Below are 16,959 nucleotides of genomic sequence, written 5' to 3'. Positions count from 1 at the left end.
ACTGTGACATTTATCTGATCGTTTCCCCGCGTCGCATGTGCTGCCACGTCTCCATGGCAACCACACACACACACACACACACACACACACCGCCACACACATGCAAAGCCAATCATAGAACCACTTCTTTCAGCTGGTTCCCAGCTCCATCAAAGCGGGCCCTCCCTGCACTCTGCTGCAGAGAAATATTGATAATGAACACGAGGCGTGTTGTGTGCGGCGTGTACCGGTGGCTGTTATCCCAGAGCGCCAACCCAAGGTGGGTGGAATATTGCTTATTGTAAAGTTCAAGTGAATCACAGGCAATATCACACTCCCTCGTTTGGCTCATGCCGAGGCCCCCGGGAGCCAGTTACACTCGCTGTAAGGCAGTTACAGGAAGGATGAAACAAAAAAAAAACAAAACAAGTGAATGCGTTTCCAAATAAATCAGTCGCTACTGAATGCCACTCGTTTAGTTTGAGTCACTAATCCGCCTCGCACCGGCGATGACAGAATCAGTTACAGGTTGGGATTGTTGTCTGAAGTGAAGGAGGGGTTGTGTTGTGTTGACGTTCATAATCTTGTTTGCAGTTTTGTTCCAGCAGCAGAAAACATTCGGGTCTCTGGAATAGAGTGTGTGGGTGTGTGTGTGTGTGTGTGTGTGTGTGTGTGTGCGTTTGTTTCCGGACCCAGTTGCGACCCGTGTTGCCTGGTGTTAACAAGGAAAACCCATTTAATGGTTTTAGTGTCTTCGTTTGTACACAATCTCCACTTATTGGTCCATTTAAGATACAAAGTGTTCACCAGTCTGTCTTTAATCTTCATGATAGAAGAAAAGCACTTTAGCTTTTCTCATCATCTTGCTGTGGTTTCACATAATCATGGCTCCTCACAAGTACTTCATTATTATGACTTAGTAGCTCATAATGTTCCAGTTTTTACCTCTTTATTCTCACTTACTACTTCATAATTGTAGATTTTGTGGAGTCATTATGACTTAGTATCTCTTGATCTTGAACATTTTCCTCATTATTCGGATATAAATTTGACTATATGTCTCATTAGGATGATGAACTCACTGCCTCACTCTATTAGTTTGTTATAGTGAAGATTTTATCATAATATAATGACTAAGTAGTTAATTATGTTGAATTTACACCTTATTATAATGACATAGTATGTTCTTAATTTGCATTTATATCACATAATGACTTGGGCACAATCCAGTGTTGAATTTATCCCTCATGTTCACCTTATATCACATTTATTTATCACATATTTATGATTTGGTGTTTCAGCATGGCGTGGAATCACATCATTTAGGTATTGCTAATGTTACGTCTTATTATTATGGTTTAATATCTCATTACTATGACTTAGTTTCCTACAATGACTTTTTAACTATTTATGATTAATCTCTATAATGATTTTGTGATTAATTTCTCCCTCTCGTATCATGTTGAGTTTATGTCAAATCATCATGAGTTATGTCATTTAATCTGTGTCTCTTTACTCTGGCTCAGAGTAAAGACACAGAGCTTTGCATTTTTGTGTGTCTGTTTCGATAACACTGGCGCTTTGAGACACTGGAAATGCAGATTTTTGAAAACGTTGCTACTGTACAGGTGCACCGCGGCCATCGTAAATAGTTCCTTGTGTGTTTGTGTCATTTCACTGCAAAAGCAACAAACAGCGCCAACTCGTGGCATTGCATACTAACTGCATCATGTTTAATGTTTCTGCCATTTCCGTGGAAACTGACATCAAAATGTTGTGTTAAATGCAAAACTTTTGATGCGTTTCCATTTGAAATGTTGTCCAGTGCAGACGGTTCTTTCTCACGATAAATACTAATCATAATAAATACTTGACACGTCATTGCAGTTTGTGTTCTCGCTCAGCAAATTCTAGTTATGTTGTTTTTCTGCCTTATTATTGTGTTTGAACTTCTGACAGTGTGGACTTTAAATCACATTATGATGATCTAGTATTGTTCTATGTTCTGATAGCTCATAACGTTGATGTTGCATCTTGTTATCGTGACTCTGTATCTTATTATATTGAATTATTGCACCATTGCTGAGACTTTGTACCTCATTATCATGACTTACTACTGTGAAACAATAACTTTGTGCTTCAGTGTTGGACGGGGCTGTGTGTGAACGTGTTATAATGATAATAAACTAGGATCTTTTTAAGATGATATTTCTCTTTTTAAAACCAAGTGGTAAAAACAGCGTTTCAAGCTTTCTTCGTACCAACTTTGCGACCCCCTTGGTTAATCTCACACTACTTGAAGTGGGTTACCTCCAGAGCAGGGAGCCTTTGATATTGTACTTATTGATTGTGCTATAAATCACAAAATGACAACATCTCATATAAAAATGATCAAACTAGTGCTACTCCACACAAAATAAAACAACTTTAAAAGTTACTCTGGACTACCACATCTTGTAAAAGAACATAATGTAATTATAAAGTTATGATATTAGATCGTGTTGCACCATCTTCAACATTCTTTTTTTTTTTTTGCATGAAAGTCATGTAGCAGTCTGTCAACGTTCGTCCACTTGAGGAGGCACCACAGTCCTCTTCTCTCTGTGTGTGTGTGTGTGTGTGTGTGTGTGTGTGTGTGTGTGTGTGTGTGTGTGTGTGTGTGTGTGTGTGTGTGTGTGTGTGTGTGTGTGTGTGTGTGTGTGTGTGTGTGTGTGGAGCTGACCTTGGTGGCTGCACTCCCTCGGGGAGGAGGGAACTGATGTTTCTCACTCTGCTTGTCAACAAGATTAGTTCCCCTGTGGGACCGTTACACACCCTGCAAACATGCTGCCAATGAGAAGAAGTGTGTGACAGCCCGGTCCTTCCACAAACTCACTGGAGTGTGTGTCTTTGTGTGTGTGCGCAAGAGTGTGCCTTGTCGTACATATAGTGTGTGTGTGTGCGTGTGTGCGTGTGTGCGCGTGTGCGTGTGTGTGCAAGATCCAGGGGTTAAGGGAGTCAGAACGAATGTGTGTTTTAGAGCAGAAACAGAAGGGAATAACAGCAGGGAGGATCAGCGCAGCCGGGCTGAACTGCAGCCTATGCATGTGTGATGCGTGTATATGCATGTGTGACGTGTGTGTGTGTGTGTGTGTGTGTGTGCGTGCGTGCCTGCGTGTGTATGTCAGTGTGTACGGCCGCTTGGTTTTTCCGAGAGCCCACGCTGAGTCTGAGCTGTGTTTACTCCTTTACCTGGTTCGTCTGCTTCGGTCCCCTCTCTCTTTTTACCTGCTTCGCTCTTTCCCTGCTTCCTGTTTGCTCCCTGCCGTCTGAAGCCTGCCATCCTCACCTGGAATGCCTCGTGGCCTCCAGATGTGGGAGTAGCAGGCACTTAATATTGTCCCATGTAGCTCATTCCTTCAAGTGTGGAGGCTGTTCTTTTGAGATATATATATATATATACATTTTTATTTTTTTTTTACAATTCTTCAGTCAGGCTGTTGATTGTTGAAAATTAAAAGCAAAATAAAGCAAAAATTCATTAACGTCATTGTATAAGGGGCCTGTTTTGTTGTTTTCGCAAGACGACATTCTCACATTCACCCTGTTTCCACAGTGTTTCACGTGAAAACACATAATAAAAGTTGCGCGTTCACATGGCAGCATTTTGTATATAATGTAGTTTCGACGCCAGGCCACTTGTTGGTGCTGTTTGTTTTTGTGATGAAACCACACACTCGTGCGTGCAGAGAAAAATACACTACAGACATTAACAATGGGAGAACACAGACATTCGTATGGGCAGACGACCAAGTAGAATTTCTGTTATGGGCCTAAATGTTTCCACGGAGACAGAGTGGCAGCATTTTTGAAAAGTTGCATTGTTCCAGGCATTGTTCTCGTGGAAACTCAACTCCACAAAGCTCAACAAAAGTTTTGTGTTTTCACTTAAAATCATTGTTGTGTAAAGACTTTAATTGGAAAGTTGAATTTCTGCTGTAAATTGACACCAGCCTTATTGTCGATCAGCTTGTGGAAGCAGACGACCATATTCGATTGTTTGAATTATTGTCCGTCCTTTCAAACAGTTTAAATATCTTGTTTGGCTCTATAGGCTCGCTTATAAAGTGATATAAAATGAAAATTATGAGGGGTTTTTTGGGTTGTTTTTTTTAACAGTGACTGTAAAAAGATGATGATGTATGAATAAAGAAATAATCACAAAGAGATTTTATGGTCAGCGTTGTGCAGCTGCAGCCGGGTTGAACATGCCTGCTGTCTAATATGAGTGTGCAGCGAGGGACTAACATCCCTCGGCAGCTGTTTCAGAGACCCACACAGACACCTTTTTTTTTCTTTTTGCAATCTGGATCGTGCACACACACACATACACACACACACACAGACTCTGAGTGTGTATCAGCCCTCAGTCACGGCCCTGTGCTGCAGGGAGACCGGAGTGATGGAAGCAATAGTTAAGCCATTAAGGCAAACAATTGGCTCAAATTGAGAGGGAGAGGGAGGGAAGAAGAGGAAGAAGAGGGAGGGGAGATGGAGAGGCTGTGGCAGGAGTGGATCCACTCAACGACTTAATCCGAGCCCCAGGACACTCTCCTGCTGAGCTTCACACACTCGCACAAACATCTGCACACACACACACTAAAGCTCTGTCTGCCTCCAATAACACCTTGTCAGTCTTGGCCACAGGGGCGATGGAGGAGCTGCTCATTCCTTTAGAGCTGGGAGAGTCACCGACTCCCAAGCACCTCGGGGAGAAGACGGAGCATGCAATCTACACAAGACAGCTCTGTGAGCATTCGTACGCCTTATGGCCGCTGGTGTGAAGCTATTCATTGTCTTAGCGGGCAGAGTTTGCCAGCACAGGGCGGACAGTGTCCTGGACAAGGGAAGCGCTCCTCCGCTGACACCGGCTATTGTATAGTCTCCCCCCATGCGCACTCGCTCAATCCCCACAAGCCTCACACAAACAGCCAACAATGAGGGATTGTCTCCAGCTCTTATTCCTGTCCACACACACACACACACATCGGCTTAGTGTCTGTCAGAGGGCGAAGGCATGACGAACCCAGAGCTCATCTCGACACTGTTTATGCCTCTAAACATCAGCCAGTGATCGGGGCAGTTTACTGGCCGCCTTCCTCTCCCGGCCTCCCCTCGCCTCTCCCCGGAGCCGCGGCACTCGGGGCTCCCAGCCCGCCAGATTTATCGGACAGCTTAGCGGGGAGCGGTTATTGCCCTGAGGACTGTTAGCACCGGTCTGGCTCGTTGACTCCTTCTCCGGTCGTGGCGTTTTTATTTGACATGTCCTTTAAGTCCTTTAAAGAATTGGGCGTTTCTGCCGAGCGCCTCGGCTCTTTTTGCAAGAGATGGATGGCCCGCGTTCAAAGGTCTGCTCTCCCTCTCCTTCTCCTTCTCCTTCTCCTTCCACCCTTTTCCTCTTTTTTTCTCGCCTTTTTCTGAGAGCTTCACAGTCTGGTATTAGCGTTGTCAGCTAACCGAGCTCGGGATTTGGCTTTGTTTTGTTTTCGCCTCTTAAGATAATGCCGTTTCTCTCTCCTGCCGAGAGTAACAAAAGGGAAAGTAGAGCAATAAAACAGCGCAGCTATTGACTTTGGTTTCATTAAATTGGTTTTCAGCCATCTTAAATAGACCACAGGCCTTGATGACAGGGGTGTGTGTCTGTGTTGTGTGTGTGTCTGTGTGTGTGTGTGTTTGCAGCCATGTGCAAACGTTTGTCCTCAAAACACAGTCACGCTTTTCTCCGTGCATGCATGCGTGCCCGGGTGCCGTTTTCATCTCCGTCACGGCCTCACTGTTGAAGAAAAGGCTCGAGTTAGCATTCCAAACGCACAGAACCGACAAGTGTGTGTTTCGTAAAGATAAGTGTCGTCGCTCCGCATTGAAAAAGGGCGAGGAAGCGACTTCACCTCTGTTTCGCATGCATCTACTTCCAGATGTGGAAGTGGAACCAAGCATGCGAGTCCTGGAGGGGGACCGTCCCGGTTCTGCTGCTAAATCCTCTGCACAAAAACCTCGCGTCAGCACGCCGCTCGCCTCGTATTCATGCGTGCAAACACGCCAAAACACACAGATTTTTTTTCGACACACAGATCTCGTGTCAGCAAGTACAGCACGGGGAAACGGACCCATGCAGCTCTGCCTCTTTATTGCTGTAAAATATTGCTGTAAAACCAGGGTTCAGCTCGGTTCCTCAGCACGGATTTACAGACATCCTGAATAAGATCCACGGCTCCAGCGCCGCAGTCGGAAATCCACATTGAGCGTCAGAGTGAAATGTCAGTTTACCGATGTGTCGGGTCAGTACATATAAAAATTGCCAGCTTCGAGGATATCAGTCAGTAAAAAGCTGAATTGAAAGCTGTGTCGCCCTGTAAGGAGCTTCTAAGGCACCCAGGAGAATTTTATGAGTGTGGCTCTTGCTGAGTTTTAGTGATGGTGAAGCTTTTCAGCTGTGTTATAAATGAAAATCTGGGGCCAGACTTCCTTCGCTATAAATGTCTGTATGACACAGATACTTGAGAGAAAAAAAAAATGCTCAAAATGTGCAGGTTTAATGACTCAGATCATTGTTGGCAATGGAAAAGGTCAATCATGCACTTGAAAATTTCAAATAAAGATGAAATATTCCATTTTGAAAGGGAGTATAAGTATGTAATTTATTGTTTAAAAAAAAATGAATGCGAGTGATCTACGTCAATCCCCCTGATGGTTGAGTTTCTCTGGTGACTCTTCTGTCCTCATCCCAGAAAATAAACCAGCCTAGATCCAGGTTGTTAAGTATAAAGGCTGTGGGAGAAAACGGGCCTGCAGGAGGCACCTGTCCGGCCCAGGAAATGGCTGAGTGAACTGTAAAAATGTCAAAGAAAACAATGATTTTTTTTTTTTAAACAAATGTATTAAGCGAACAACCACCACCCAATGTTCAAAAGTGGCATTGCCAAAATTGCACATACTGTACCTTCAAGATGTTTCTTCCAGTTTAGAGTGGTTGGAGTTTCAAAATGTCTTCTTCGTGGCACTGATGTAAAACATCAGAGCCGTCATCTCCGTTTCATCTTTTTCACCCCACACGACTATTTCCAAGCAGAAGGACCCGGAATGCGTGTGAATCCTACTCAAGTCGCGTGTTTGCATTTTCTCCCATGCAAATTGTTTCTGTCCTCCGAGAGCCTTCCACCTTCAGTTTTCATGTTTGTGAAAAACAGTTCAGATATGAGCTGAAGGAGGGGATGTAAGTGCTCTTAGAGGATTTACAAAATCCTCCTTTTATTGATCTGGAAGCCACCTTCAGCCCCGGGGGTGCCGGCCCCTTGTTTTTATTTAACTAGTGTTGCTGCTCCAGTTGTGTTTCAATGCAAGAGAAGTACTGCAGGGTCCAAGCAAATAGATTCGAAGGATTTCCTGGGTTGTTTATGCTGCCGTAAGGTCGTGCGAGGTTCCTCGTGAATGAGAAGCAACAAGGCTATACTTTGCACTCAAAGAGGAGTTGTCCATTGTGTAATTCTAACCTCGCGCAAATAATAAAACCTTAACTTTTAAGTGCGGCGGTTACGATTTGTGATGCTGCTCCTTGTAGAAATTCAGTCTAATTTTGACAGAGGAGGTGAGGCGATTGGCTTGAGTTCAAGATTATGTCATTTGGTTTGTTGGAGAGTGGTTCGGTCCAAGGTTGCTGAACAGACGAGGAAGATTGGTTACCAGGACGGCGAACCTCAAGTGGCGCCGTCGGTATTAACGTTCTACCTTCTCCCCAACAGCAACGGCACGGCCGGAAAGATGAATGGGGCGTTGGAGCATTCGGACCAGCCGGATCCAGACGCCATCAAGATGTTCGTGGGCCAGATCCCACGCTCCTGGTCGGAGAAGGAGCTGAAGGAGCTGTTCGAGCCGTACGGAGCCGTTTACCAGATCAACATCCTCCGAGACCGCAGCCAGAATCCTCCACAGAGCAAAGGTACACACACACACACACACACACACACACACACACACACACACACACACACACATCACCACGGAACTCCATCTTCCCCAACATGATTCACATTTGTTTTCTTCTCTCGTCTCCTCTTATTGCATTTATTTCATGATTATCTCCTCCGCACTTCCTTCGGCCCGCAGACTTTGGAACTCATTATGCCAAACTTTTTCAAAGTGATGTTGATAGTTTTACCAAAGTGAACAATTCTGTGGCAAATTGAGACGTAAAAACACCTTCACACATCAAATACACTCAACACCCACTTCATTTCACAGTTTATTGTTTATCCATGCATTGCTGAAGGTTCCCAGAATAACACACACACACACACACACACACACACACACACACACACACACACACACACACACACACACACACACACACACACACACACTAATGTGATCCTCTGGAAGAGAAACTCTGAACTGCAGGTTCATTATGAAGCTTGTAGTTTAGAGCAGTGGTTAGCACTGTCGGTTCACAGTCAGCAGTCCTGGGTTTGATTCCAAGCTTTAATTAAAATAAACATGCTTGTTCCGTTGTTTTTTTTAATTGAACTATATTTGATATTAATGCCCCATTTGTACAATGTTTGAAGTGAAAAAGTCACAGTTTTTTTTTTTTTGTTGTTGTTTTTGTTTGAGGAAAGTTTGCCCACGTTTAAACACTTTGAAAACGATGTCCATTTACAAAAAAAACAGCAGAAACGCTGGAAATAATGTATCTAGTATTCCTGGCCACGAGTTGGCAGCGTTAGTTGTTTTCGGAATGAAGCGTTTTCTAAAAGTTGCGTTTTCTCCAGTTTTCATGAAGTTCCGTTTTTCAACAGTTGCCCTGGAGATGAAGCCCGAGCATTCTCGAAAGGTTCCACATTTGGAGCCATTTTCAAAACGTTTTCAGTGGCTCCGAGCACCGTTGTCGTGTATTTATACAGCCAAGGAAGTTTTCCATTTTCACTTGAAACATTCATTTAATAGGGCCTAAATCTTTCATATCCACGGTTTGGATCTGTTGGCAATCTGTTGTCTGGAGTTTGCATGTTGTCCCTGCACCTTGTATGTGTTTCAAGCAGTCTGGCCTTTTCCCCACACTCCAAACACTCCAATGTTTGTAGCTTGGCTAAAATGCCCAATGAGTCCGGACCCATACAGCCGGTAACACTTGTCATAGCCACGCTGAGGCACGCAGCAGTCAGCGGCCCAGGAGGCCGTCACACCCATTCAGTGGGGGAGCAAAGTGATATATGTGCAAAATTACACAAGCAAACAGATATTTTGTGCACCGTTTGAAGACAAAGACTCGCCCTGCCAGACTTATACCGTCAATTGTGCGAAACCACATGATTCGCAGCTATTTTCTCCCATTCCCTTTCTTTTTCTCCTTCGATGAATTCGTCAAGTGTGAGCGCAAACAATAGAGACAGCAGCAACCAACGGGCAGACAATAGCGTTGCCGTATTAACAGGCATCAACCAGAGTGGGGGCTGATGACACTCCTGATGAGACCCGGAGAGTGGGAGGAAAGTAAAGAGAGAGAGAGAGAGGGAGAGAGGATGACAGGTGAGCGAGACGCCGAGCTTGCATTCAACTGTAAAGCAAATTTCAAGAGAAGTTTCAAAGTGTCACTTGAAACGCAGGATGATTGAAGCGAATGAAGCCAGTAAACACTGCTGTGGGAGGGAATGTTTGAAACTACCTGCTGAGGCATCACATACACCAACAAATCAGAGTGACACAAGTTTATATTTTTATTTATTTTCTATTGAATTTTTTTTTTACTTTCATGAGGGTAAAGTTCATCGGTCTCTTTAACCTCTCTGCAGTGGCTCCCTGCAGCTTTCAAAAAGTGGAAATAAGCATTTTAATCTCTTAACTTTGAAATACAATACAAATGTTGTTGTCTGTGGTGACAAGTGTGACATTTTAATGAAAGAGCAGCACATATTTTTTTACATCTGAAACATGCATTATATCTCACGGTGTCACATGACCATTGACTTTCACTGCAAGCGACCAACATTCTGTTTCATCCTTCACATTTCCAAACAGGATGGATTCAAAGAAAGTAGAGTTTCATTCAGACTGCTAGTGGTGCTGGTTTACCTGATTCATATGTGGAGAGAAATTACTCAAACAGGTTAACGTGCTTAAAATGTATTTGTAATATAGTAGTTTTCAAATAGCCCCCCCCCCCCCCCCCCCCAATGTTGGTTCAGCTCATGTTGTGCTAATACACAAGGATTCATGTACTAGTTTTAGTTATGATAACTAAAACATGTGAAAAGTTGTGATGTTGTTGGGGAAGTAGTATGAATTTACTCTCAAATCTTTGAAATCAGTACATGCCACTAAATAATTCAAATGAGTGTTGACCTTTTTTAATAATTTTTTTTATTTCAGTCCACAATATTTCCATAATTCTCACCACAGCAAGTCCCCAGAGGATGACATACTGTAGAGGGAGGGGAAATGTATGTATGTAAAGGCACTTTGCATGTCATAATTGGCAGAAAACTGCACTTTATCATGCAAAACTAAAAACCCTATGTGAATTAAACCAGATTTGTCCAGCCTATTTCTTGCTTCTGAGCCTTTTGGGATGTTAACACGGTGGGAAAGCACAACTTTCCATTAAGCAAAATGTTTCATAAAATTGCAGTCATATTATATCTATTCATAATTTCCTTTCATGATCTGCTGTTTATCTTGTGTAGGCACAGTATGTTGTTTATCGTGACGTCATCATGCGTCATACATATGGGAAAAGACTGAACTGTGATAAATTGTGCATCAGTGCATTGTGCAAATTCAAAAAGACAAAAAGGACGTTTTGTCTGGTGTGGACAGGGACTGAGTGAAAGAGCCTTGGTGCCAGTTCACACTTGTCTTCAGGACTCGCCACTTGTGATCTCATCGCCCCAAAACGCACGTTAACACCAGGTGTGAACGAGCCCTCACTTTTCTTCGCACCTCAACGTCGCCGCATCCTTCACCCTCCACTCAGTCTGCCTGTTTTCACTCCTTCTCTCCCTTCCTTTGCGTGTTTCTCTCGTTCTGACTGAGTCATTGGAGCTGATGAAAGCCTGCAGACAGAATTCTGCCAGCACTCGAATCAACTCGTTTTGGGTTTGTTTTGTTTTTTTGCACGACGACACACTTGTCTTTGTGTTTGTGTGTTATTAGCCTTGAGATGACTCCGTCTCTCTCTGTCTTCTCCTTTCTCTCCGCTGTGTCTGCAGAGGAAGGAGGAGGGGGAGAGAGGGAGGGGGAGACACTTTCCCTCCTCCCTCCGTCCTTCAGCTCCCTCAAATCTCCCGCTCCATCTTCACTACCCTTGAAATGAGTTGTTTTTGTGGTTGATGAGTCAAGTGTATCACTCATCAGTGGGAATACAGCACAGACACCTCGCCGCTCAGACCTTTTTATTCTCTGCCTCCCTGTTTTACCGTCCCTCCGCCGCGCACCGAGCGGCGGCGTATTAAGAGGAAATGTAGCGTTTGATCGAGCTCGTACTGGCCTTGCTCATGGCTGTTGTTGTTTACCTCGTCTGCTCCGGCTCAGCCACGAGGCGCCGCGGCGGCCCACCCTCTTGAAATTTCGCCGGCGTCAGGAAAACCGCGGCTCCTCTTTTTATCCCCCGAAATGTGTTTATTTGAAATTAGCAACGCTGTTGTTTGAAAAGGATCGTGGCCATTTTGGGGCAAATGAGCCTGCTCCGGTGCCCCGGCGGTGACCCGCCGGCACTTTTCCTCCCCCCCCCCCCCCTTTCTTTGGATTTAAATGAGTTTGTTAATCCCACCGAGACATGAGCAGCAGAGAAAAGTTTCACGGCTACGAGGCAGTGCAACTTTTTCCCTCCTGTTTCTTTTTTTTTTTTTTTTTTTGTTTGCATCCTCATTAGCCAGCATTTGAACAACCGCAAGTCCAAACAAGAACAGCAGCAACAACAAAAAGATGAAAACAGCACAACATTGTGAACAATAAATGATGGAATTTGGAGACTAACTTTGGGATAAACAGAGTCTGTCTGACACAGTGAACTTTAGTTCTGGGGCATCAAGCGTCCCCTTTTGATATTTTTGATATTTATGGTTATAAAAATACTGTTTTTTTGGGGCTTTCTTTGGACATGCATTTTAAAGGACTGGCACTCCAACTCTTGGTGTCGTGGAGTTTGCATGTTCGCCCAGTGTGGGCATCGTTTTTGGATTTGAATCTCAGTTTAATCTTTGTCTCACCACCCTGAACTGCACAGAAGAACTGTACGATGTATGTCTGTATGATGGATGGAAACTTTGCACAGAATCCGACTTCACCCTGTTTTGCTTGTGAGTTAATCCTGGTCATACAAACAATCAGAGATTATATCCATCAAACAGACGGCAGCTCTAATCTGCCCACAAAAGGCCAGAGAGCTCTTTCTCACAGGAAAAACTTAAAAGTTGGATTCAATGTATTTAACTACAGATACAGACATTTTCAGGAGTTATTAGAAAATTACATTCTGAAAAAGGCTGAAAAACCATTATTCAGAGCTTTATTGCATGATTATTTTGTCTCATACTTGAAAAGAGTGTCTCTTGTTTTCTGTTAATATTTGATTACACAATAAAAGTGACTTTATATCTATCATGATTCAGTTTTGCTCAAATGATTGTTGAATACAGACAGTTTTATTTACCGTAAAACATCTTGAGTAACTTCTATGAAGCCTATCCGTGGTTTAGGTTGTAGAGATTGTTTTGTTATAAGACTGTGAAAGCACACTTTCAAATAATAGAAAAGATCATTTAAGTGTATACATTTAGGTGTGTATTTTCTTTTTTCTTTTTTCTTTAGTGCAGTTTAAGCTTTGATATAAATCCCAAAATTAAAGTCTGCAACGTTTTTGTTTTTTTTATTTCCTCAAAACTATGTTTTCAAAGTTCTGATTGGCCAAAACGTAGAAACCAAGTTGGCCCCACAGAAAACTTCCGTAAGGTTTTAGGGGTCCATTTCCATGACAACGGTGCTCAGAGTCATCGGAAATGCCCCAACTCTGTATCCGTGGAAACTACAACTTTTCCGTTTTTTCACTTGAAATGTTGTCGCGTAAAGGGAGCAGTGTAATGGAGTGAAGATCTTATGTTAGAGAATAGCGATAATCAAGGTCTTGCTCTCTTCAGATATTTTTCCAGTGAAGCCAAAGGCTGGTGGACACGTTCACTTTTATCCACCAGCCGACCCGGGAAACCACTGGATAGCCACGATTAAATCAAGGATTACCTTATTGACGAAAACTGGAGCGCTGTAGCGAGATATTTGTCGTCATCATGTGACGTCATGTGAAGTCACTGAATACATTGAATACATCGGTCACTGTTCACTGCTACGACATGCTCCCGCCCACCCTTTCGATCCACGTACCTAGCGTCATCCCTTTTTGTGTGTCACGTAGGCTTTTTCATTTTTTTTTGCATTTTGACCCAGGTGTGTGTGTGTAAACGCTGCGTCCGTGCGTGTTTGTGCTGACTAGGGCAGTCTGGGGAATATCGCGGCGCTACTCTTGGCTTAATGTGTTTGGAGTTAATAACCAGATGAGTGGATGAGCGGGGGGGGGGGGGAAGAAATGGAGCAATTTGGCATTTTGTGCTGAAAGAGAAATAGAGATGGAGGGAGAGATAAAGAGAGAATGAGACAAAGAGAGCCAGAGGGGTAAACAGAAAACAGTCCTTTTGCTAAAACACAACCTTAAGCGCCATGACGGGTTTGTTGCCGTGTGTGTATGTCTGTGTTTTGGCAGGGGGGGATGTGCTGTGTCATTTATCTTAATGATACAGCATGGCCCACACACACACACACACACACACACACACACACACACACACACACGGGTAGTTTAATGCCTTCATTACGTGGCTGCCTCCTGCACACAGGAGTCTGCACGTGACGCAGCATGTCAATAATTCAAAAAAAAAAAGATGACAATGTAAGCCAAGAGAGGCTGGGGTCTTTGGAAGCAGCAAGGAAATGATTTAATTTTTAACAAGCATGATATTACAGCTGGATGAAGGCGGTGGCAGCCTGAATGATTATTACATTTTCTATAAAATCATGATTAAAAAGCCGTTTTCCAATTGCGAAGGACACAAATTTGACTCACTATTGGCGAGAAGGGGATTGTGGAGTTTTCATTGCGTACAGTGGTGACTCAGACTAACACATTTACTTCATTAGGAATGACGCTGCTGACAGTGAACTGTCATTTTCTGTTTATGAAGGCATCTGAAGGAATATCCAGGGCTTTGTTCCTGCGGATGAATAAAAAGATGGATAAATAATGAGTGTCTTTGGATAAATTTTTTGCAGAAATGCTTAATTCTAAAGAGAATGACTTGACATTATGAAAAAATTTGAACGTTTAAGCTTTGACTTTGCCAATGCCAAGGCTTTTTTTTTTTTTTTACATGTTACTGTCTAGTAGTTAAATACCATACTATGTGGACTAAAGGGCTCTTTGAGTCGTTTGACTCGTCATGTGACGTCTGTGACTTATAAGTCACTCTTTTTTATTTATCTGTTTAACTGCTTATACAACTTTTATTAAGGAGGGACAAGAGAAAAGTGGAGAAATCATTAGAAAGAAGGTTAATCGTTGGTTAAAGCACATCAGCCAAAGCTGAGGAACAAATTAAGACTTTAACAAATGAATACACCAAAATCAATGTGTCTCATTATCCAGTCTGACTTATACATGTTTAATTCCTCTTCATGATGGATGTCTTGACTTATGCTACTTAAAGTCAGGTGACTTTTATTCCAGGAAATATTCCAGCTCTCTGTTTTGATTGGGGGTTTTTTTGTGTTTTAATATAAGTTTACTGATAATTACAGTTGTAGATCCTTGATCTACGAATTGGATAAACTGGTGTCGTAGAGAGTAGTGGTGAAGGATCCATCTCAACTGGAGGCCTGAGGGGTTTCATTAGACTTTGTTCCCTGATAACAGAATCAAAATGTGCCCGATCAATCCTCATTTCATCTCCTGAAATGTCATTTCCATGGCTAAAAGAGGAAGCGGATCCAGCGAAGATTTGGGAATTAATTGGCAGCCTGGTGATAAACACATGCGGGTGGATTAGAGCATGTGATTTTCAGTCACTGCTCAGATCAAGAATCTCACCGTCCCGGTTCACTCTGATGCCGCCGCTCATCCAGAGACCCGCCGTCCGTCCAATGGCAGGCATCCGCTCTGCGAGCCAACTGTATCCTCACGCTCAGCTATGGCAACGGCGAGCGAGCGCTCCACCGTCCAAGACAATTATCTGCTCTAATGGATTCAGTTGAGACGGGGCCGACCTGAGACGGAGGCCTGATTTATTCCATTCTTTCCTAAAGCAGAGCAGCCAATTATATTGCCTTAACTAGACGTTAGCTTTTTTCGCTGGCTACCCGGGCCCAATTAGAGAGCAGCTGCAGGTGGATTTTAATGGGGGGGATTGTGTGTGTGTGTGTGTGTGTGTGTGTGTGTGTGTGTGTGTGTGTGTGTGTGTGTGTGTGTGTGTGTGTGTGTGTGTGTGTGTGTGTGTGTGTGTGTGTGTGTATTATCCTCTGCTCATCCATTTTCATTCTCCCCGTTGTGTTTATGCTTTTGCATGCCTCAGCGACAGAGAGAGTTGCTCGGTTATGAGCAAAGTTGCAGATTTCTCCTCCGTCTGCACGTTGGGGTCGGCCAGAGAGCGGCTTTGATTTCCGGAAAGTGCTCTTGTTGTTTTTGTGTGCAGGCAGACAGGCAGGCAGGGAGGGAGGGAGGGAGGGAGGGAGGGAGGTGGAGAGGGAGAAGAGGGGGGGGGGGACATTGCTGCTTTTCCACCAAAGTAACCAGTGGATTGTGTAGATTTGTGAAGTGCTGCGAGCTGGACCGGTTCCTACGTTAACAGGATTAGAACATCAGCCAAACGCCCGTCAGAGATGCAGCATTGTTTGAAGCCGTCCGCTCATCCTCTCCCTGTTTTTTTTCCATCTGACAATCTGTTCTTTATTGCGCTGTCAAATTCAGAATGTGCTCGCTGTCATTTCCCCCCCCCACACCCCTGCTGTCACTCAGCGGCTCTTTGACACACATAAATTATACACATTAAGGTCTTTTTTTCTTTTTACAGCTGCACAGCGAGGTGGAGTACGTTCCCCCGCCACCCAGAGGCCTGTGTGAGCAGTAATTGCTGCAGAGTGTAGTTAATGTGGGTCAGTAGTTGAGTAGGACCCCCGGGGTGGGGGGGCAGAAGGAATGTGGAAAAAGGAAAAGGAGTGATGGAGGGAGAGAGAGCGATCACTGTAAGCCCCGGGTGGAGGAGTCAGGGTGAAGCTCAACAATACGCACTCCCATCTTCCTGCTCTTTTCTCACCCGTTTAATAAACCAAACTTCCTCACGGCTTCAGAGGAGTGGTGGCGGACCCAGAGCTTCCAGTGGTGATTTTGTGATGATGATGATGATGATGATAATAACGTTCCAAGCCCTGTCCACACCAGCCAAAAAATAGTTTTTTCTCCTTCCCAGTGTTCTTATTAAGCTTCCCTTCCATATGTAAAACATCCGCAAGTCTATGAAAGCTACTCATAATGATGCAGTACATATGTCAGGCCTATAGGTGGCGCTGTAACGCTGACACAACGCGTGCAAAAAGTGAGAAATAGACAAATCCAACATCTCGCTTCATAAAATCGACCAGCATCAGCAGATTCTGCAGCGCCATCTGGAGCAGGTCGTCGGCCATTGTTGTTGTTGAGTGACGTCGCGGAGAGCCTCGGGTGATTACTGGGTCGAGAGGTCGGGTGATGACATCATCGTTTTCAGCAAAGGTGCACCTCGTCCATAATTACGTCGAAGCCTCGGCAATGTTTTAAAATGTCCCCACCCAGGAAGCCGCGTAAAAAATCAACCTTTTTCAGGCTCGCCACGATTGGCCAAAAACATGAAACGGCTTGTCATGTGGACT

The 16,959-nt window shown here is 43.9% G+C and overlaps 1 protein-coding gene across 8 annotated transcripts in view; it reads left to right on the top strand.

Annotated features, from left to right (window-relative positions):
* Positions 1-16,959, top strand: part of celf2 (cugbp, Elav-like family member 2) — a 237,182-nt gene that overhangs the window by 138,688 nt on the left and 81,535 nt on the right. For all 8 annotated transcript variants that reach the window (XR_013937105.1, XM_080518093.1, XM_080518091.1 and 5 more), the window contains one exon: positions 7,758-7,954. Coding sequence is in view for 7 of the 8 variants with exons in the window: in XM_080518093.1 (XP_080374219.1) it covers positions 7,758-7,954 (197 nt within the window). In the remaining variant the exon portion in view is untranslated. The remainder of the gene's footprint in view (positions 1-7,757; positions 7,955-16,959) is intronic.

The sequence above is a fragment of the Blennius ocellaris genome (genome assembly GCF_963422515.1).
Source record: "Blennius ocellaris genome assembly, chromosome: 22".
In the NCBI taxonomy this organism is placed as follows: Eukaryota; Metazoa; Chordata; class Actinopteri; order Blenniiformes; family Blenniidae; genus Blennius; species Blennius ocellaris.
The sequence above is the reverse complement of the archived record's forward strand: the minus strand, read 5'-3'. Positions and strand labels throughout refer to the sequence as shown.